The sequence below is a fragment of the Trichoplusia ni genome, chromosome 6, assembly GCF_003590095.1.
Source record: "Trichoplusia ni isolate ovarian cell line Hi5 chromosome 6, tn1, whole genome shotgun sequence".
Lineage (NCBI taxonomy): Eukaryota > Metazoa > Arthropoda > Insecta > Lepidoptera > Noctuidae > Trichoplusia > Trichoplusia ni.
In genome coordinates, this window is record NC_039483.1 from 10,438,636 (window position 1) to 10,461,801 (window position 23,166).

The 23,166-nt window shown below is 39.9% G+C and overlaps 1 protein-coding gene and 1 long non-coding RNA gene across 2 annotated transcripts in view; one reads left to right on the plus strand and one right to left on the minus strand.

Moving 5' to 3' along the window:
* LOC113494863 (sodium-independent sulfate anion transporter-like) overlaps positions 1-17,645 on the plus strand; it is a 32,702-nt gene extending 15,057 nt beyond the window's left edge. The window contains exons 2-13 of the mRNA XM_026873365.1: positions 8,000-8,194; positions 11,895-12,161; positions 13,476-13,603; positions 14,561-14,653; positions 14,793-14,991; positions 15,174-15,338; positions 15,579-15,766; positions 16,240-16,354; positions 16,516-16,661; positions 16,751-16,921; positions 17,090-17,276; positions 17,484-17,645. Of these exons, the coding sequence (XP_026729166.1) occupies positions 8,000-8,194; positions 11,895-12,161; positions 13,476-13,603; positions 14,561-14,653; positions 14,793-14,991; positions 15,174-15,338; positions 15,579-15,766; positions 16,240-16,354; positions 16,516-16,661; positions 16,751-16,921; positions 17,090-17,276; positions 17,484-17,485 (1,856 nt within the window). The 3' untranslated portion in view covers positions 17,486-17,645. The remainder of the gene's footprint in view (positions 1-7,999; positions 8,195-11,894; positions 12,162-13,475; positions 13,604-14,560; positions 14,654-14,792; positions 14,992-15,173; positions 15,339-15,578; positions 15,767-16,239; positions 16,355-16,515; positions 16,662-16,750; positions 16,922-17,089; positions 17,277-17,483) is intronic.
* Positions 17,646-17,764: 119 nt separating this feature from the next.
* Positions 17,765-22,956, minus strand: LOC113494866. The gene is made up of 3 exons (XR_003400685.1): positions 22,869-22,956; positions 22,278-22,358; positions 17,765-20,017 (listed from the first exon to the last, which is right to left on the minus strand). It is a non-coding gene; the product is annotated as an uncharacterized LOC113494866 (long non-coding RNA).
* Between the last annotated feature and the right edge of the window lie 210 nt (positions 22,957-23,166).

Below are 23,166 nucleotides of genomic sequence, written 5' to 3' on the forward strand. Positions count from 1 at the left end.
GGGCATTCAATCGTTTCCTATCAACGCTAACGATTGTCGCAAATATCACTTGGCTGGAGGGTCATATCTAATGTGTGAGTTATAGTAGTACCTGCGGCGGTCGCGCCTCGCGGACACTTTCCTTATGTTAATAGGAACGTCGGTACGTAGGCCAGGCGTGCCGCTCTCGTGTCGCCTCACTCCAATACTTTATATCGCTGCTAATGCCTTACAATTAGCGCTGTTTGTTTCATCAGCCTAATTTGAATGGGAGAGGTGTAAACACGCGGTGAAACAGCTCTCTACGAGTATTATTAATTACCTTCTAATTTCCCTAGAAAGTGGTCTGGATTTCAATATTAATGTAATGTTGTCTTAATGATTTTACAGTTGTATAAATGTATGTTATAAAGTTGTACATTACGTATATGTTATTCTGGTCTAATTGAAAATGGGCCAGTCAGAAAATCCCAGATAGTTTCTATGGTAAAGTAAATCAGTTTCAATAATGGATAGGTATAAGTAAAATAATCTGTTTTCAGTATACAATTTTCTAAATTGCACAATTGTAAGATTCAATGAAATCTGTAATCGATGAGAATATACGCGATAATTACGCGAGCATTAAAAAGTTTATTAATGTAATTTGTTTTATAGAGGTCATCCACATGTAGTGTTAATGAATAAACAATAATTTAAATACTGCGATAATACAAGCATAGCAATACATGAAAAAAAAGGAAATTCTGTAATGGTGTTCACACAAGTCGTCACCGATAATAAAGAGAATAGCGAGAGCTGATTCGAGTTAATTTTTCCATTCGATTATTTGTATTTAATCGCAAAAAGAATCAGTTAATTGCCCTTTTTAAATGACTTCACGCCTAAGCTAAAACATTTTATGTAAATCAGTTTTAAATTTAAAATAATGTATGCTTTGTTTGCGAGCATTTTAACATTATTATAGTCAAACATAAAACTGTTCACACTATACTCATGCATGTGAAATGAAAATAACTTAAAAATAAAGACGTTACTGACGTCATAGACTTAACCATTAAGCAAGAACAGGTTCTTATCTATAAATATTGTAAACAATAGGAATTATTATAAAATTTCAGCATTTATTAATCGAATATCGCAACTTTTGCGTGCAATAGTGCTTTGATAGTCGTCCTGTTAACCTATTACAATGACTTACATACCTAGTTACGACTTAACCTATTATTCACTAACTACGGTTAACTACCGGTGACCAGTGACAGAGAGTAGACGAGACGTAATATGTAGTCTGTAGTGTAACTATAACTAGGTATAAATAACGCAATAAATATCCCTTATTGAGGTTATGACCTTAATTAATTGTTTAGGAGAAATGATTCACAAAGGCCAGGTGTGTCACAAATAACTAAACTCTAAATAAATTTACTTTTTAAAACAAAACAATTCTTCAACAAGTCTAAATGACAAATCGTTGTGTATGCAGCCTAGACATGCCACAAGCATATGCAAGTGACATAAAGAGTACCACAGCTCAGGAGACAAAACAACGAATCGAATCTTTACTTTAAAGTTTGGAATTAAATTAGCACTAAGCTGTGTAAACCCCGCTGTGCACACAATACCACACATTTTCGCTTAAAACTTAATTAACTTGCCTAGTCAATAGTCCCCTCGGTACCCTTCTTACTTATTTGTGTAAAGCCAATCACTTCCCAAGCGTATTGTGCGCTGAACAAAACCACCTCGACAATAGCATGAAACATCCGGCTGCGCGCGCGCCGCTAGCGCCGGCCTGTGTAGCATGGCCTCTAGTATGAGAAAACAGAGTTATTTAGGAAATTATGTCAGTATTAAAGAAACACAAAGCAAAACGTGTATTTCTTATTGTAAATAGAATTACAATGAAAATGTTTTTTAGAATAGTTGTAATTGTATTTATTCAACCACATTCAACAGCAACTTGTAGACAGTATTGTAGCTATAACTGGTACCACAAATATATTATGGATGCTCAACCAAGAGCAACCGCTCCCGCTTACGTTTGTACCACGCACCAAAATTGGCGCGTTAACAATCGTAATGCAAAAGATTTACAACGCACAACACTACAATGCTGGGAGCCTGGGACCTTAGTACCGCATTCTATTATCTGTGCTACCGGTCACTAAGCCTTTTGTCTGTCCCCTGTATTGTGCCGCGGGTACAATCGCCCCTCAGCAACAGATCACGATCCGCCTCAAAGCAGGTTGATCACGATCTCGGCCGCAGCGTGATACGTCGTGATTACAGATAGTTATCACGGATTCATTATAAAAAGATTTATTTTTATTTATTCTTTGGTAAACGGTATCTTGATAATATTCAGCTTGAAACCGTTACAGACAGAGAGTTGAATTATTAATCCAAACTCGAGATATCGCCTGGTATAAGTAATTAAGACAAAAATATAATTATCGCATACCGTTAACTGTCCATCTTCACCTGCGGGATTACTGTCTATTTGTGGCAACTGGTAAGAATTAATCAGATTTCTTCATTCTACATCCTCGATTACAGACAACACTTGTTGCATGTGTTACTGTTCTCTTTTGTTCGTTCATTTGTTCAGTGAAAGATATCTTTTGCTGATTAGTTCCACTGAACGTCATGCATTATTATTTCCTCGCTATTATCGTGCGGGCGTGTCGAATGCGAGTCGGTCTTCGTTGTGACTGCTGTGAGCCAGTCACAACAACACATGACCAGCGACACATTGTCAGAAACAGTTCCACAATACATGATAAAGGAACAACAAACACCTCTACACAGTAATCTATCGACACCTCCGCGAAGGAGGTTATTGTCATGAGAGCTTACTGTACTGACATAGAGCTACATCAATATATTGGGATCCGATACATTCAATAAAAATAAAAGTCTTTTAATTTCAGGCATCACGGTCCACATTGAGAGAGCAGTAACCAACCTACCTTTGTTAGATAATCATTAAACGGGACATAATAATGTACTTATTACGAATTATAATATAAGAGGTCACAACCAACTAAACTTATAGGCTTCAGCTCAAATTGAGCCTACTGACGATGTATTTATCAGAAAATTGTAAGTAATGAAACACTTATTCCTATAAATGTTTATAATTATTTAAAGGTTTTACATTAATGATGACGATAGTCAATTCTATCGGTTCCAATGATTAACTCGGCTCTCGAATATATCAGGTACAATAGGAACCTTCTGAAAAATAAATAACTTCATAATTAGATTAGATTAGATTAGAATATTCTTTATTGTACACCATGGAATTACTTATATATAATTACTTATATAATTACTTATATTACTTATAATAGCCCTCAGTTCACACGATAAAAATTCAATGTAATTTGTATTTATAGAAAATGCTAGCTATTTGTGGATTTTTCTGTATTTTCAGTTGCTCATGGCGACTTTTTAATCGCGGATCCCGATAATTAAGCTGCGTTGTTATTAATTACATAAACACTGAACATATTATATTAGTTCGGAATGTTGTCAGCGATACCAAAGTAAATAATAATAAGCCTACGTTATAAAGTAACAACGTCGACAGGGAAACTCTACATAGAGCGTAACATAGTGGCTTGTTAATAAAATAACTAATTATTTTTGACGGGCCTGTTGGTCTAGTGGTTAGTGACCCTGACTGCTATACCGGAGGTCGTGGGTTCGATTCCCGCCCAGGATAAATGTTGTGTGATGAGCATGATCATTTGTTCTGGTGTCTGGGTGTAATTTATCTATAATATGTATGTATTTAGAAATATATAAGTAAGTTTATCAGTTGTCTGGTTACCATAACACAAGCTCTGCTTAGCTTGGGATCAGATAACCGTGTGTGAGTTGTCCCAGGATTTATTATTATTATTTTTTTATTTTTTTTCATTGCTTTATCATTATGACGCTTAATTTAATGCTTATTAAATTGTTACTAATTGCTATTTATAGAAAAGGTCACAATGTTTGTGACCTGTTTCTAGAACTCTTGGTACTTAAGATTGAGTGAGCACGTGTCAAAAAGTGTTTATTTTTTTTTTCATTTTTTTACGAGCCCACGAATCCCCGTCACTATAAGTTACAGGAAGTTAAATTCAAAAAATAACCTAGGAATAGCACCGAGACACTCCATCATAACGCACTGTGTGGTGAATCGATTGTCTGTCTTGATACCCGTAACGAAATCAGCAGAAATACATAAAAGATAACTAGCATTCCACAGACTGATGCATAGAGGTAACTGTTGTCATTTATAAAAGATTAGATTCATACGAAAGTGTAATTGTTATTCTATTTGAACACAAGATAATAAGAGTAATAATTTTTTTACATCACCATGTGTAAAAAGGCAGGTGCCATAGTTCTCCGAATTATCTAAGGAACTGGTCCACATAACATGTCTCATTTATTAGACTTATTGTTTTTACACATATATTGCAATAATTTTGCATATACTTTGGATTCTTCATGTCTGTTCTCCCATAGAGCAGAGGTGAATGATCCCTTGTAGATACCCCATCATATTGTAGATTAAAGTTCTCAAGAAGGCCTCTGCACGTTGGACCTGTGTCCCCGTGCACGCCTTTAAAAAGGACCGTGTCTCTTCTCATGAAGTTAACCCGTGAATGAAAAGAGATACAAATAGTAATAATTTTAATATAATTTTTCCCACATTATCGTGATTGCATTTCCATTTACTTGTCGCACAAGTACAACATAAAGTTACTAATGATTGTACAATAGTGTTGCGTGCAATTAAACTAAACACAAAGTAAAATGAATGTACATATTAAGTGGTTAATCTTTGAATTTTCTCAGCAGTATTAATAAATAGTCACGAAGGAAAATCTTGCCTTTTGACCCTGATATCATAGAAAATTATGATTTTAAAATGTTTGTAATTATCAGTTATTATGTTACTCTTTTACTTACTACTCAACTGTGTTACTTTTGTATGTGAAAATGTATCGAAAAAAAATATTTTTGTCCTTATCTTTAAATTACATAATGATACATTTTAACATAACAATTTGATAATATATATCTAACATGAGTCTTTCTAAGATATAAAAATAATCGCTACCGATTTTGCAATAACGTAGAGTTATTTTTGCATTAATAAATTCTTTTAAGTATAGGTAAGTCAATCACCTTTAGGTAGTGTTAAATTACGGTAACAATATAATAGATACCTACGTGTATATTTTATACATGTACAGCACACATTACTATACATAGTGTTCGAGTGACTCTATGCAGCACTATTCTATATTCTGTGCTCTATGGTAGTAATCAGGCCTCATTGTAAGTCCGGGCCAATAAACTTTATGTTCAACTGGCGACTTCACAAAGCCATTAAACGTTTTAATGGTTAAAACTCTTTTAAGCACTCTTCGATTAAGCGAAATTAATCTTACTCAAATATATTATGTCATTTTGTTGCCAGTTACACGGTTTGAGCAGATGAAATGAAAAATAAAAAAGTTATTTAAGAGATCATTTATTAGGTCTTTTTTTAGGATCTAAAACCTACTAGTCCACGTTGTATCTCAAGAACCGGTATGGCTATGCAGTTGAAATTTTCACAAATGATGTTGCGTGATTTCTAACATTAAAAATAAATATCACAATGAAGTAACAGTTAGTAGGGTCACACATTTGGTGGTTGAAAAAACTTTAAGCTAATTTTTTTCCTTTAAACAATTTGTACGAAATCCTCATTGCCGCAAATAAGACTCCCACTTGACCAGCTTTTTTTAAACACATAATATGTTTGTCGTTGTTGGATTAACGGATGCGAGCAAACACACTTAACTGGCACAAGCCATACACACAACGTAACCCAACACTTGAATACACACATTAACTGTCGCTGTGATTGCGACATTAGCTGCGGAAGGCCCGGGTTCACATCTGACCCGAGTATTATATGTACTCGGAACGGAGGCAGTAGCGACACCGTCACACAGTCATCAGAAACTATTCGAAGAAGTAGTTATGTGACCACACGATACCACTTAATAGAGTCCATTGGTTATTTGCGTATGCAGGTTCCAAGAAACCTTAATTGATTTGTAGATAATAATGTAATAGTTTTTGCAACAATACCTAATCGAGTTATTGGTTTCGATGTTGTCACAAACAGTGTTTTTCCCAAGTATTGTTGCATCAATTAATCAAACAAGCAAGCGCGTCAATCAAAGCTCGAGAACGTTACATACTTAAACTTGGTGTATGTACCTGCTTCTACTTAACTTGAAACATGGACGCTACTAGATTATTTTTCTAATTAAACGTGTCGCAATATTTATCCATATACCATGTCCAATATTCAACAAATAAATAACGCAGAAACGACAAAGCATGAATTGTTGGCGTGTTTAATAAAGTTTATTGAGTGCAACAATATGAAACGCGGAAGTTTGATCAAATCTTTAGAATTCAATCAGCTAAGTAAACAACAGTTGTATTGGAAACCTGCCGCTGACACAGGTGCGGCTCATCAAATACATGTATTCATGTGGCGACGTCAAGCTGCCTGAAACAAACAGGCTGGTGTAGAGGTCGCCGCTAAGCCTCCGTGAAGATAATAGCAGCTCGACCGCAACCAAATCACTGAAATTCAAACCGAAACTAATTGAAAGTCATAACAGTTTTAAACTTGATTGAAATCGCATACATAATGAATTTTTATTGCTTCATTATATCATCTATCTATGACATAACCATTTTTTAATATTACCAATATCTACTGATAAATTATTATCAATCTGACCTGAGTATTTTTTCTGCTGCAGTTATACCAACTGCCCTGTTTGATAAGCCTAATCTAGTTCTAGAAAATTTCAGGAGTTCAAAAAGACACAGAAACCGCCTTTCTTCAGTCTTATTTCAGACATTTCTCCACACAATTGGAGCTATTTCTGTAGATGTGCACTTGGCGCGATACTAATTCACCTCCGAGTAGCGGGCTACTCGGACTATGGTTGGTATTGAGCTCGGCGCGTATCGACCAGATAATTATGCACATAATTACATCAGCCCCTGACCTTCAGCAGTTACAGTTAGCCGTACTTTATTGTGTTTACTTAATCTAATTGAAGTTTTACGGTTTATGTTGTGACAGTGATTCTGAGTTTAGACGTTTTTCGCAGACGTCTATACGCAGTGGGTGTCAAACTTTTTATTTCCTTTAGTTTTGCTGCCTGAAAACTAAAACATGCGACTTTTCACTATTTTCTTAAAAGTATTTGCAACATTATATAGTGATTACTCAGGGACTGTTAAGATTTGTAAATGATGCTAGAGCTGTGGTTGTCAGGAAGTCATATTCAGTCAATTGATCTGACGTGCTGACGTAAACTGAACAACGTCATCACCCAGCGCTGTGACCCCGCAGAGGTGAGCTGTCTAATGACTGTGATGAAGCGTCACGACTATTACAGATATAGTATAGGCTCTTCTACTAGTTTTCAACAAGGATTTAATATTTCTGCCGCGAAGACTTTCTGAACACTAATTACCTCTAATAGATGGTTTAAAGATATGTCTGCGATATTCATGGTCACAACAATGTGCAAGTTCATGACCAAGTAGGTTACCTTCTCGATGACTCGGCAGTCGCTTCCGACCTTTAGCTTGTGTTTCACTCTGTAAGCAATACTTTTAGTACTGTCGAAGCTATTTTTATGTAAACAAACTAAATGAATGCAGTGCGAAGTAAGATGTCAGTCTGTAACTCTAACAACACAGCGAAAGCGTGATGTTATAACACTGATATTTGACAAAAGTTGTAATGTTTGGTATTCCTGCTGAAACAAATCCTATCGCCTGCTGTTATCCCATGGCATCATTTTGATATCTGTCAAACCTAAATGATGTCGTCGTCTATCGTATTTGTCTATCTTTTCACATTTCTTCATATTTCATAAGAATCCCACATGTGTCGTGTATGTTTAGTAACATAATGTTTTGTGTGCAGATACAAATGGCACGTACAACGGCGAGCTGCCGCACAAGGCGGGCGAGGGCAGCGCGGGCGCGGGCGGCTGGCGGCGCGGCGCGGCGCGGCGGGCGCGCGCCTGCTGCTCCACCAAGACGCTGCTGCGCCGGCTGCCCATCCTGCAGTGGCTGCCCAAGTACACAGCGCGACATGGACTCGCAGACGCCATCGCCGGTGAGTCTGCACTCCGAATTCGTGAGGTGGCATTAGTGTAGACACGGTTAGAAAATAGAAAAGTGACGTGAAGTTGTCTTATCAGTCATTATAATACATTTAAGAGTTGGTATTTGTCTGTGCTGGCTCACTGACTTGTATGTACCTAACTAACAAGAATGACTTTACTGTTATATTGTATTCTACAAGTCAAGCCGTTTAATTTGATATCTTATATTTAGGAAGTTGTTGCCAATTTAATATAAGCATGTATGCTTATATATTGTCTATTCCGAGAGCTACGATCTTCAAACTCAAACTTATGATACCGCGCCATTTTTGCGTCGAGGACTAAAAACAGGTTGAATGCTCAAGTTTATGTAATACACGTTATTACTGTGCAAAATGCCGATATTAAAATGATCTCAGTTATAAGGCAGAGTAAATAATATTTACAATGAGCTGTAGTTTCTGTATCATGACCATCTCGTTTATTTAACTCCACGTCGCAGATTAACAAACAATAATATAATCACATCGCCCGGCGCAAGTATGTGGGTGATGCACGCTCCACTGGCGATTTAATTAAGCGCTCTGTGCGGCCTGTGAAATTGTATTAACTCTGTAACACTGCCAGCATTGGGAGCGCGGACTTTGTATGAGCCTCTCTACTCTACCCAAGTGACATTGTTATAGTCGTAAGCGTCAATGGAAAACGCTTGAATGTTTATGGAGGTGTCAGGTCACGTGATGTATAGAAATCAAATATCGCCTCCATACCTTTGAACATTATTTAAAGACACTCACGATTATAAAATGATCACTTGTGTACAAGGGTTAGCATCTGATAGCGTCCCCTTTCTGTTACTAGGTAATAGGTTCCATTTCATAAAGCCATTGCCTCAAGTAGGTATTATACTATACTGCAAATAGGTATACCTAATATAGTTTTTGCCATACTTATTCCTTTACATCTTTAGAATTATTTTTTCTTAGATTTAAGAGCCGCTTTTATTATAGGTAATCTTAGAAATGCATGCACCTTATTCCTACGCGGTAATACCTACACAACTGGATAATTTATCATTTCATAATCGCCTTGGAAATATTTATCCGCAGCACAATTAAAACTACTTATCTAACCTAACAGTAGGTCTGATTCTCAATACCATGACATTTAAGGAAGCATGAAGTTGCTGTCTTCTTCGTAATGAACGTGACAGCTTTTATGCTACCGATTACATGTTTTTTTAAATAGCACTACATTATAGACACCAATTATTTAGGTACTACAGGAGTTCCATCTTACAGAGAAACCGATGTAATGTAAATTCAGTGACTGTATTTGTCTCAAACTAACGGTAAAGGTCTACGTATTCTACAGATAAAAGATGCTAAATTTAAACAGTTATATTGTAAAGATTACAACGTTTTCATTCTTTGTTAATTCACGCTTTTGAATTTGTGACTTGTTAGACAAGGCTGGTATAACTATGTTAGGGTCGATGTTTATTGCCGAAAACGACTAACTAACCGACTGACCTCCTCTCTCCATTAACTGGTAGTTAACGGTACGCCCGTGTGTGGATGTGGGTGGGTGTGGATGGAATCAGGCGAAGGGTCAAAAAGTCAAACTATTCATCAACAGTTTCCCCTACAGGGTAATTGTACTGTAATCGCAAATAACACACTTATATGGATACACATTCATAGCCACATTTATTAATAGTATCTATCTAGTATCTTCTTACCTTTAATTCCTAGTTGGATGAATATGGATAGTTTATAGGTAATGTCATAATGTTTTTTCTTTGTATCTCACATATTTAAAGCCGCATATAAAGTATGAAGTATTTACAAGAAAAAATCCCGGAAATATGTTAAGCGCTAGTTATTAATTTGATGATTGTATCCTCCGCTATTGTTCGCTAATGTTGCGTCACGATGCCTGTGAATCACAGCTGTCGCAATAAGCTTATACTTTTAAAAAAGTAAATTTTGTGACGTAAAGAGAGAATTCACTTTCTGATTATTGATACCATGATAATACATACGATTTCTTAAATATTCATAAATTAAGAACCATTTTATAGATTAGTAGAAATATAAAAATATGAGCATGTGTAATGTTTGGTACCTACCTCGTATTTAGCAATTAATTACAGTACATTATAATGTATATAAATATAGTATAAAGCCGGATTCCGGGTTTAGGAAATGATAGCAACAAATTATCGAGCGAGTGTATTGACCTCAATTATATTGAAAATTGCACTTTTATAGCCAGGAATGCGTTGCATTATTGTCAATAAAAACAAGGGACTATGAACTCTGCGGCCTTGCATTAAGGTGTAAAAAGTGTATATTTGAGAACAGATGTATTGAGATTGGCGGAGCGTGTAATGGTCTAATGTCGTCACAGGCTTTGTGTAGCACGCAGCACGGCGGCGCAGCGGTGCAGTGTGTCGCAAACATTACGATAAAACATCTAGTTTCTTTCAATTAAAATCTAGACAAGTCGTAATAATTGTGTTACGTGACTATACTTAAACGAATATCGAAGAACATAAACTATGTAACGTTATAATTTTTCACAGCTACGGTAAACTGCCACGTTCAGACATCCATCGGCCTACCATGACTACTAAATTTTGGTCGGAGACTGGCTTATTTCTGATGGCGGTATCAACGCTGTTAGTTACTAAACAGTGATACATATGTTTCGCCTAAATTCATGTTGTACGGATCGGCCTCGCGACACTAGAGTCTCAGTAATAAGATTCCGTTTTTTCCGTCCTCAAACGGATTCAGAAGAGTTAAAACAATGCTTTGCCAATTAGGCTGTCATAAATCGAGAAATTCGAAAATCAAGTCTTAATTACTTACGGTAGGTAATTACATTTATCAGAGTTCTAAACAGCTATTTTTCCTTGTCTGTGCAACATAAATTATAATTGCATAAGAATAATAAACAATGAAATTAGGTTACCATTGATTTTTATAAGCGAGATTATCCCTAAGTCACTTCTAAATAAAGATTTTTAATCAGTACTGTTGACGGGAGTGAATTATAATTGATTTTATTAAGAATCACTTATTAAATTACGATGTCCAACGCCAGCAATCGAATCTCTTTGTTTTATTTTGTTCATCTCCGTCGTAATCCCTTCACCGCCAAACCTTGGCTCATAATTAATGTATTTAAACCAAGCTCTTATTGTTAGTTCAAAGTTTTTCTAATGCGACAATTACCAACTTTCTACGTCACAGCGATTGTTAAAACTATATAAAAACAGATCGATCTAATTTGCCGGTGACAGCGCTAACTGGGAGAAAAACCTGTTCAAATTAAATGTCACGCGCCGAAGAGCCAACTGGACGCTTCGTGGAAATTAAACAGCTTCATTTGTTTTGTTTTCGTAGAAATTTTAAATAATTAATCATTTATCTACTGTTTAATTCAATATGAAAACAAAAAGCGTGCAAAAAAACAATGTCGTATTCATGAAATTAAATCTGAATAAAAATTACTTCAGAATGGAGTTTTAATTTTTCGAATTTGATTGAATGCATCTTAATCGTGCTTTATCAACTCATTATAGTGTTAAACACTTATTAATAGACTTCATATAATTGTAACTAAAATGTTAGTGGTTACTAGAAGTAACATAATTAAGAGAATGCAGTATCATTGTGTGATGACCTGTGTTTGTGGTTGCAGGTATAACGGTGGGGCTGACGGTGATCCCGCAGGCGATCGCGTACGCGGGCGTGGCGGGGCTGCCGCCGCAGTACGGGCTGTACTCGTCGTTCATGGCGTGCTTCGTGTACACGGTGTTCGGCTCGGTGAAGGACTCCGCCATCGGGCCCACCGCCATCGCCGCCATCCTGACCCGAGAGAACCTGCACGGGCTCGGGCCCGAGTTCGCCGTGCTGCTCGCCTTCCTCTCCGGCTGTGTGGAGCTGCTCATGGGCATACTGCAGCTTGGTAAGCTTACCCACTTTATCATAATATTTGGGCTCATCTTATCATTATTCCACATATTATTATCTAGGCTTCAATATATGAACTATAAAAGAGTAAATGGAAACGTAAGTATTGTCCATTGCTTTTACTTCTGACACGTGTGACGTAACGCAATCCTGCGCAACGACCAGTTGCAAAATGAATTCATTTCTGCAGTGTTTGTAGAGTGGGGCACTGAACAAAACTCAACAATAGCCTGTCTGCGGGGTTTCACTCTGTTGTCATTACTTTGTTGTAAATTTACAAAATAATAAACAGACCGATTTCATTACATTGTTATTCACAGCCTGTCGAAGAAATCCGATCTCAAGATCAAAGATCAAGTTCAGAGTTAAAAAAAGTTACTGAAAACACATGTTAAACAAGAATTACAAAAGTTTTAATTGGTGCACAATATGCAGAACCTACTCATTCACTCCACAACTTTTTGGTAAAGCTATTGCAGCTTTACCGGGGAGGCCCTAAGATGACATTTAAATCAATTAAAACTCATTTGCTGTTGTTTTGTATCTACCATAGATACAAAATCAACTATAAGTACTTAGAAAACAACAGATTTTTCTCCTTCCGCTATTAGTAACCTCTCAGCATGTGACGACATAGACGTCATTTTTTGATTGCGCACACGCACCTATGAAGATATTACAAGTTGCAAGTTTAACTCTGCAATATTATTTAATTGCAATACATTGTGAGTAAGTAACCTATGGTGCTAAAAGTAGTTTCTTTAAGAAATTGTATGAGCAGGGCGAACATTCACTTGTTTTGTTTATGGTATGAACTTGCTCTTAGTGTTTGATCAACTGAACCATTTGCGGCTCAGCTGTACGGGTAGTAGGTCTCCCTTTAATTTATATAGAGTTTTGATCAATGCTGTTATAAAAAAGTGTCGTAATTCATCGATTGGTTGTTTTTAATTACTGAGTTTACATTCTAAATATTAGTTACTACGATCTGTTTATAATGTCACCAGCTCCGATCATTGTCCGACACCGTGTGCTCTAATTGTAGAAGAATGACAACAAGCGTGCAATAATCATATTGATCGTTTGAGATTGAGGATGCTTCTCGAAGTGATGCTAATTACTTGATTATAAAATGTACCTGTAGTTACCTTGCTCGTTCAGCTCATTGCCCCAAGTACATACACACTCAGTCGCTATATATACCCATATACCTATAACAACAAAAATTAAGACATAAAGTATTGCTAAGGTATCATTGACTCCATACTGTAAAATAGCTTTAAAATGATCTAAACACTTTGTATTTCAGGTTTCCTGATCGACTTCATCAGCGGGCCGGTGTCGGTGGGCTTCACGTCGGCTGCCGCTATCATCATCGCCACCACGCAGGTCAAGGACATCCTAGGGCTCAGCTTTCCCGGGGGCAAGTTCCTACAGGTGGGTTACAACTGTAAACACTCCTTACATACAAACAGCGTCAAAGTATCGCGGAGTCGTTGTAGTTAGAGAGAAGTTGTTTATTATCAGAAAAAATATACCACTACAAGTGAGTGGCAGGAAGTCGTCATTGTTATGATACAATTTTTTTATGTATGTTAGTATGTATGTATGTACCTATCTGTCAAAACATATTTTTATGAGTCTTTGTTATCCGCAAAAACTCACGCAAAAAGTATAAAAGTCGTTTAATTATAATAAAATTTAATAAATTGTACTTTAAATTATTTCCTCTATGACGTGTCTTTTTTATTCTGCCTTTATACCACTTTAGCAGTTTTTTGTAATGTTGCAATCAATTTATAATTTTAGTTTATGAAATGCTTATCAAATGTGCATATAGCATTTTTTGCAACGAATAAATTGCGTCTAGTTAGTTTTTGTGTAGGCAATTAATAATTAAGCTTTTTGTTGGAATAATTTGTAACTTTTTGCGAGTGTCGGTGTAGACGTGCTTTCTAACGGCCTTCGAATCGAGACTCGACACAGGCAGATATATTTGAACACCAGCAGATATATTTTAACGTTAACTCAAATCCAATGCAATGATGACTAAATGATTGCTGATACAGCGATAGATAAACTTTTGAACTTGGAGCAGTGTCACTAAAAAGTAACCCCCTACCAATAATGTATACACGGACGAGTGTGGTGTTACCAATTAATGAAGCTGTTTGTACCTATTCCTTAGAATATTAAATAGTGTCATCCCCTTGTTCTTCTTGTCGTACCTTTTTCTTTTTGACGGATATTTTCATATCAGTATAGGTATAATTGCTCAGATAGGTGCAAAAACAATTTAACTTACCTACTGTTTGTTTTGTACACCCTGATGAGCCTCACAGCCCCCTTCAGACCAGTGTTATATTATCTAAGTATGATGTTTGTTTCGTGCAGGTGTGGACGGGCCTGTACGAGCACATCGGTGAGACGCGCCTGTGGGACTCCGTGCTCGGGATCTCCTGCATCGTCGTGCTGCTGCTGCTCAGGGTATGTAGTTAACGGAGAAGCGGGGAAACTCATGTTGAAGAATTGAGAATGGGTTCAAATATATGTAGAAAAACATAATACAAGAATAGAAGTCTTTCGTAACGTAAATGACATTATCCCTGCACACCTTTCATTCCAGAAAGTGAAAGACATAAAGGTGAGTTCGAAGTCGGGCGGCGAGTCGGGCAGCGCGTGCGAGGGCGAGTCGCGGCTGCGGCGCGGCGCGGGCCACGCGCTGTGGTTCCTGTCCACCACGCGCAACATCCTCGTCGTGCTGGTCTGCGCCGCGCTCGCCTACTACTTCGACACGCAGCGCCAGGCGCCCTTCGTGCTCACAGGTAGTCACATGATGCAATCTTAATTGAACTTTCTGAACAATTATGTTTTCTAAAATTTTTACGCTCGTTTCCTCTTTCCATTCATTCCTGTGTGGTCTTCTTCTGGAATCATTCGGCTTTACGTCTTAGTTTTCTATATTAAAATTGTATGTGATGAGATTTAACCGCGTTCCCGTGTGCAGGTGAGGTGAAACCGGGCCTGCCGGAGCTGTCAGCGCCGCCGTTCTCCGCCACTGTGGGTAACCACACCTACACGTTCTCTGAAATGGCGTCTACGCTCGGCAGCGCCATATTCGTGGTGCCTTTGCTATCCATTCTCGAGAATATCGCACTCGCTAAAGTTTTCTGTAAGTATTGTACAATTTACTGTCACGTAACGTTTCTCAAAGCTCTAACATATCCATGAGGTATTTACGTAAAACTTCAGTAGTCAAATTTTAAGTATTAGTCTATTCAAGAGATATTTTGAATAAAGCATTTTGCTAACGATTGATTGAAGTTCTTTTGTACATACAAAGAGTATAAGAAATGCGTGTGTAACTCGACTAGTTGACCCCTTTTCATTACGAGGCTACATTGTCCCCCAGCGGAGGGCAAGTACGTGGACGCGACGCAGGAGATGGTGGCGCTGGGCGTGTGCAACATGGCGTCGGCGCTGGTGCACTCCATGCCGGTGTCGGGCGCGCTGTCCCGCGGCGCCGTGAACCACGCCAGCGGCGTCGCCAGCACGGCCGGCGGCCTCTACACCGGCGCGCTCGTGCTGCTCTCGCTGCAGGTACCTACACGCCACACTTCGTACTACATGCGAACCTGCTGCAGGTCGTCCTGAACTCTTTCCGCCCTATGGAAGCTAAGAAGCTCCTTGACAATAACTTCTTCTTGACCAGCCTTCACAAAACTGGGTTTACAATGACGAACAACCCCCCACCTGCATCAGCCTCATTCGTTCGTTTTTAGGGGTTTCGTATAAAAAGGATAAAACCAAATTTGAGTTATCTAAGAATACTGTCTATCCATCTGACACTGAGCTTTGCTTTGCTTTGTATTTCATTAACCTTTTTATATAGACATTAGATTTCTTCCACATAATTTGTATTTCTGTTGTAACAAACCATTATGTAGGTTTAGCAACGAAACATCAGGTTTACCATTTCGATTTTAAATTGACCTTTTTTTTTTAATTCGGACATTTTTTGTATTTATGGTGGTAACAAAACACTATAATACTCCAATTGTCTTTCATTACAGTACTTCACTCCGTACTTCTACTACATCCCAAAAGCGTCGCTGGCGGCCGTCATCATCGCCGCCGTGGTCTTCATGATGGAACTTCACGTCTTCAAACCTATTTGGAGGACAAAGAGTGAGTATCGTCTCGTCAACATACAGTTTTCTGTGATACCTATAGTCAGGGTTGTATATGCCTTATCCAAAAATTTGTGAAATCAGTAAAGGGCTGCATTCAGGAAATCTGTATAATTATTTTAAAAAACATTTGTTTGTGAGTATCGGCTTGGTTTCCAGAGCTGGACCTGATCCCCGCGGTGGTGACGTTCGTGTCTTGCCTGATGCTGCGGCTGGAGCTGGGCATCGTCATCGGCATCGCTGTCAACTTATTGTTCCTGCTCTATGCCTCCGCCAGACCTTCCGTCAAAGTTACTACTGCTGTGGTGAGCATCACTAACATTGGTAACGCAATTGTGTCCAAATATGGTATCTGTTAGACGTAGCCCTACATTGGTGTTGTGTTGGGTGGCAGTCCGCGGACGGTATCGAGCACCTGGTGGCGGCGGTGGACCGCTCGCTGTCGTTCCCGTCGGCGGAGTTCGTGCGGCGCGCGCTGCGCAAGGCGGCCGAGCGCCACCACTCGCACGCGCCGCTCGTCATCGACGCCACGCACGTGCAGGCCGCAGACTTCACCGCCGCCAAGGTACGCCCGCCTACAGACCCAACAACTACACTCCCGACTACGTAAAGTAAAGTCTTCACGCACATTTCTTTTCCTAAAAATTAAGACTTGTCGTCAGTAGTTACTTGAAGCGATAGGTATATGGGTGCATACGCTAGTATCGTTGAGGCTGGAGAGTTGTCGTTGCAGGGTATCAAGGCGCTGATCGACGACTTCCACGCGCGCGGGCAGACCATCATCTTCTACAACGTGAAGCCATCCATCGCGGAGGTGTTCCGCGGGGTCCGGCCGCGCGAGTTCCTGCACTGCTCGTGTCGCGCGCAGCTGGACCGCCTGCTGCTGGACGCGGCCCGCAAAGACCTCCGCCCCGCGCTCTGTTAGTACCCTCCGCATCATGTGGAACGGACTGCCCAGCTCCCTTGGCTTTAATACTACCAAATCGTTTCATTTTACTATTCAATAATGTTTCAAACTGAGTAAACCATATACTTACTTAGTACTGAACCCACTATAGATCATATTTATTCAAATGACCGAGTAAGACGGTAGTAACAAGCACTAACCTACGACTGCATGTTCACAGAGCGACGGCTGCGCGGGCGCACTGATCTCCGCAGTACCTTGACCGACGAAACAGTATTTATTAGCGATACCTACGTATTTATACTAGCCTAATTAATGTTAGCTAGGTTAAGTTTTGCCAGTCCCAAAGGACGAGGTCAAATAAACGTGTTGGTTATTTTAATACTTTGTTTTTAAGTTTTCCCATTGTGTTTACTATAACAATTATAAAATATATATTTCGATGGTTGATAGATATAGGATTTTGGGCAAATGGTTAAAATCAAATAACAACAGCACACATCGAGAGATAATTAATTGTTTATTTTACAATGATCGCTCCTGTCCGTGTGGACGCACAGCCTCCGCGTACAGCGGCACGGTCTTACAAAACCTTACTTTTTGGTTACACTACTATTTGTTTAAAGATTACATATTGGAATTACGTTACGCTACCTTAACTTAACATTCACTATCACTATCCAGTACGTCAACTCTCGCCGACTCTCCATAAATCAATATAAAATGGCTAAATAATGCTATCCTACCAGCGCCGAGCGGTCGCTCGACCTGCACAAGGCTTGAGCAGCGACACAACATAATCACTAATATTTTGAACAAGTTTTCTCCAAAAGGAAGTCGTCTAAGATAAAGTGAGCAGGAAATGCTTAACGTACGTAATGTTCCCACTAAGTGCGACAGCCGCGAGGCGGGCTGCCCGCTGCCTAGCGCGGCCTGCGAGCACGGGGAGCAGCGCGCTGCTAGGCATCAGCGGCGGCCGCAGCCGCTGGGGACCTATATAATAAGTATATTTGACACAGTTTATTGTGACTAACCATTTGTATAACGTGTTCTTATAAAAAAATCCCAGCGGCTGCGTCACTGATGGTGCAGGGCTTCGATCGAACGATTTCTTCGTATGAAAGACATTTGAGTATTAAAATACACAGCTTCGATATCAAAGTTATGTGTTAAAGTTACCGGAGCCCTGCTACAACCACTTGGACAACACATATTTGGTATCACACAAACACACACACAGCCGCACTTACATACAATAAACGGCACTTACTAACGATATGACACATATAAATTTAAACAAATCAACTATTTGAACATAACCTCGCTCTCCGAGTAATTTATAATAATATGTCAAGTAATCACAAAATTATACTAAAAAGGGTATATAATTACGAACAAAGTGAGCGCGGACGACACATCGGTGACATGGTCCGTGCCATACAAATATATTTAGAAACCTAGTGTTCGTAAAGTGAACAAGCGCTAAAGTTAGACTACTGCTTGAGTTGTGCAGTTCCGCACGTGAGCCTCCCTCGCGTCGCGCTCGCGTACAATGCAAGTGTAGTTTAGTAATACTTATACATACGAGTTCAATATAAATGCATTACAATCTCGCTGGCGTCTTGTGTACGTGTGAACAAGTGACCGCCCTCTACCGCCCTTTATTTTCTGTCGCTTTTTCACACGAACATGTGCCTGTTTTATTTTTCATACAATTACAGTTTTAATACAGTAAGTGAATGAAAAAACGAGAGAAATTAATTACTTAACTAATGAATACACGTAAATACTAAAATAAAAAGGAATCTCTTAGATTTCAAACTCAAATACATTTGTGCGGTCGTCGTGATCCGCTTTCAACAACGCATATAAAGTATAATAAAAATCTGTAAATCATTTAAAGCCATCACGATCGGCAGATCAACGTTTCTTACGCACAATATTGAGCCGATGTGACGTGAGACAGCGCTACACGAACACACCAGACAGTCGAGATATGGCAGTAACTGTGGAGGTGACTCGAGACTTGTTCACTGATACTTATACTATTTACATTCGACACTATTACAGTATGTATTACGTTACATTAGTACTTTGATTACAACTACGTCGAATAATTAAAGTTCCTTCTTAACACATTACTTGGATGGTAGCCCTGCATCGATAAGGTTCTGAGACCAGAAACCTGAAGACATTCTGTATGAGAAATTTAATTAGAGACGTCTAATAATGTATGTAAAATATTCTACTCTACGGAATAACGGAGAGATTTGAATATAGCGAGACCATCGTTACCGCACAACAGCGTACTCCTGCCGCGGCGCTCTATTACAAGAGCTTTCAAGAGCGACATAGTAAGCAGCGTCGATAACAACATAGCTCTCGCACAACATTAACTCTAGAAAATATCTGGTATTTAAAATATACTATAAGATTGCAACGTGTTGCCCTCTCTGACTATGAACACGATACGAGACAGGGCGCAGCGCGGTGGACACCTAGTAACAGAAGTCTAGGACGTTTTAATAGCAACTAGTTTGGCCACGAGTTTAATTTATGCCTGATTTGAATAAATCCTTATGATGTGTTCGGAGACGGTCTTAAGAACATGTATGTAGTATGTACTACATGATGATGTTGCACGTGCGCCGCACCAATCGTTGTCTCGTAAGTGGGGGGGGGTCCGGCTGGGGGTTCCTCAGTATTTCAGCATTTCTTCGTCCAGTTCCGTGAGCGCCGTTTTACTGTCTATCGCTGAAAAATACAAAAACTGCATTTGAATACATTTGTAGAGTACGTAACAGTGCGATCCAGCTCCATACTATTTAGCAGTGTGCTGAAGTACTGTATTGGTTTACCAATATCGTGACAACTCCTCCTCTAGCCAGATACAAAACAACCAAAATATACACTTAAATACACACATAACACAGGAGATCTAACACGAAGCTACAAATCATTTTAATCAGTGAGAAAAATATTTTCCGATCCGCATTGCAGCATAATTACCGTGTATTTTGTACAAGGACGCAATGATATGAATAAGACAGACCGTTACTGAAACCCATGAATATTCACAGTGATATCAAGCTGCTTGTGGACTCTTTATACCATACAGGAAAGGGCTGATGAAAAGACAGTTCAGCAAATGAATACGGCACATGATGTATAGAAATCGAGTAAGCTAGCCCTTGGCTGGCTACAGGAAGAAAGTGCACTACAAAACATATTTGTTGACTGAAGAAGAGCCTCAACCAGGTGATGCGTGGTGTCACAGCGGCCGCTACAGTACCTAGTGTGGAGGTAGCGCGTCCAGCTCCAGCCGGTGCGGCGCGTGGCCGGGGACTGCGCGCGCGGGGACCTGCCCGCGCTCATACCACTAAACCGAGGCAGACTCGGGCTAGAAATCAGAAACTCTGCGTGACAAGTTCGGATATCGGATTCGCCTCTCAAGATCAAGATCAATATATCATAGTATTTTACATTAGATTTATTTTAATTTGCCTCGGATAGCCGAGTGGTAGAGGTCACAACTCAGCTACCGACTCCCGTGCAAGACAAGCATTTATATGTACGATCGAATGTGAATCCAAAGTCCTTGTGATTAAATCTTTGTGAAACCCTCCGCGATACAAGGATTAAATCCCTTAGTGTTAGAGTCTTTTTTTTTAATGAGCTCTAAATGTTTTGAATATGAAATTCCAAACCTTTGTATGAAAAATGCAAAAACCCATACGATAGACCTCTTACCTCCAATCAGCGCGTAACTGATGAACGAAACTATTGAATATCATGTTCGATATCAAATTGAAAACAGAAAATGATAGCATGGCAAACGAATTAATAAACGACAAACATCAGAAAAAGAACTGAACTCGTGTAAAGCAGAGATGACCAAAGCCCGCACGACAGTACCTAGAGGCCAAGTCGTCCGCCCAGCCGCAGGGCGCCTCGCGAGCCCCGCGCGAGCAGAGGCGGAGCGCGCTGGGCCTAGCACTGGGAGTCACACAAGGCATTACGAGGTCAGGACTTTGTCTAGCCATCTGATACAACACCACTGAGAACTGGTCACTACCAAATACTCAACAATTCTCAGCGGAACAAGTAAACTACATATACCTATCTTCTATGCTCTGCGTTTTGCTTAACTCGGACTTTGTAAGTTCAGGCTCCTTGTTCTTGGAGATGGACAATGGACTCGGCCCAGGTTCGCTATGATTCAAACAAAATATATAAACAACCTTAACCTTATCATAGATATCGATTCTTCTTTCAAAGCATACGTCACAATTTCATAAAAGTACCTATTCTGTAAGTACTGCGCCCAGCTCGTCCCCGCTTCTTGTGTATAACTGGAGTTGCCCACAGACATCCTAGCGATACCTTCACTACAAGGACCAGTCGCACTGTTGTACATTAAAATAAGAATGGCTAAAATAGGCATAATATTGCCACTAGACAGGTATTGGGCATAAAGCAGTGAAAGCCGGGACATAACATTCAAAGAGCTTCAATTATATGACTATTCAATTCCTCATCTTATTGCTTAGAGAAATTATTCAACCGATGGGTGAAAGAGCAAAAATGATGGTATGAGGAGAGCCTGGAAGCAGCTCGGACTACAATACCTATTACTCAAGTACTCAGCCCAGCTCTCGGGCCGGGCGGCGTCTCGCCTTGCTGCTCGCCGGCTTGGACCACGCTGTTCTCTGACAATATCAAACCACCTTAATTTCTGAAGTGTTGTGAATTCATCTTTAATATCGTCGAACACAATTGTGTTCCAGGCTTTGCACCGGAAGCTGTACCTTGCCATCAACTGAACGCACTTTTGACAAATGAAACTAATCGATACTTAATGCTTAAAGTTAACGTTACATGAAAGTAGACAGATTGTCTAGGACATGCGATGTCCTGAGTTTGAAAATGTATTTCACCGCGAGGTAGCGAGACTGTTTATTGGTCGTGTTGGAGTTCAAAAGTAAGGCTAGTGGTGTTGCATTAGTGTACTCACTTTGGTCCGGGATAGTAGTATGGAGGGGGTCGCTCATACTCAGTAGGCCCGTGGTAGCGGGGAGGGCCTTCTTCCCAGTGCCTGCAACACACGCACCGTCACCAGGTGAACCGACCACCAATCTTACGCTCTACCACACTAACGCTACTGCAAGTTATCAAACTCAACACCACCGCAGTGCTTTCACTAAAAATTGGACTTTACTCGTATAGCGTGAGCTTTAATGGTTTTACATTTGTGGAATGCTTACTTCATACACTAAGTACTATCTACGCGACAAGTCAAGTTTAACGACATGGTACATTATAATGCAAGGTCTACTTGTAGGTACGCAGTAAGCTCGTGCCACTAAAACCACTAAATCATCAGCCGATACAGTGCGTCGCAAGATCTAGAGCGTGCACTGACATCTGTGTGCCACCACAAGCGGTGCGGGTTGAGTTGGAGTACTTACAGGTACTGGCGGTTGTTCAGTAATATTAACTTGACCACGTTATCACACCTTGGACAATAAAATATTAGCATCATCTTGGGGTCTAATAGGCAATCGCTCGCCTACAATGTTACGTGAGATGTATGTGCAGGACTCACTTTGGCGCCATATCATTATATCTGCGCGCGTGGTATGCGTCGAGAGGCGGCGCCAGGGCGGCGTCAGCGCGGGCCGCGAGCGGCGCGGCGGCGGGCGGGGCGCGGGGCTCCCCCTCGCCGCGGGCCCCGCGCGCCCCGCGCGCCTCGCGCAGCTCTCGCGCCTCGCGGCCCTCGCGCCCGGCTCGCTTCTCAGCCTTGTAGGCGCTACACACACGCAGAGGGAACACGTTACTCTCGGACCTGCTGCACACTCACACTCAGCTCACTTAGGTGACTGTGAGTGCTAAACTTGGAAGTA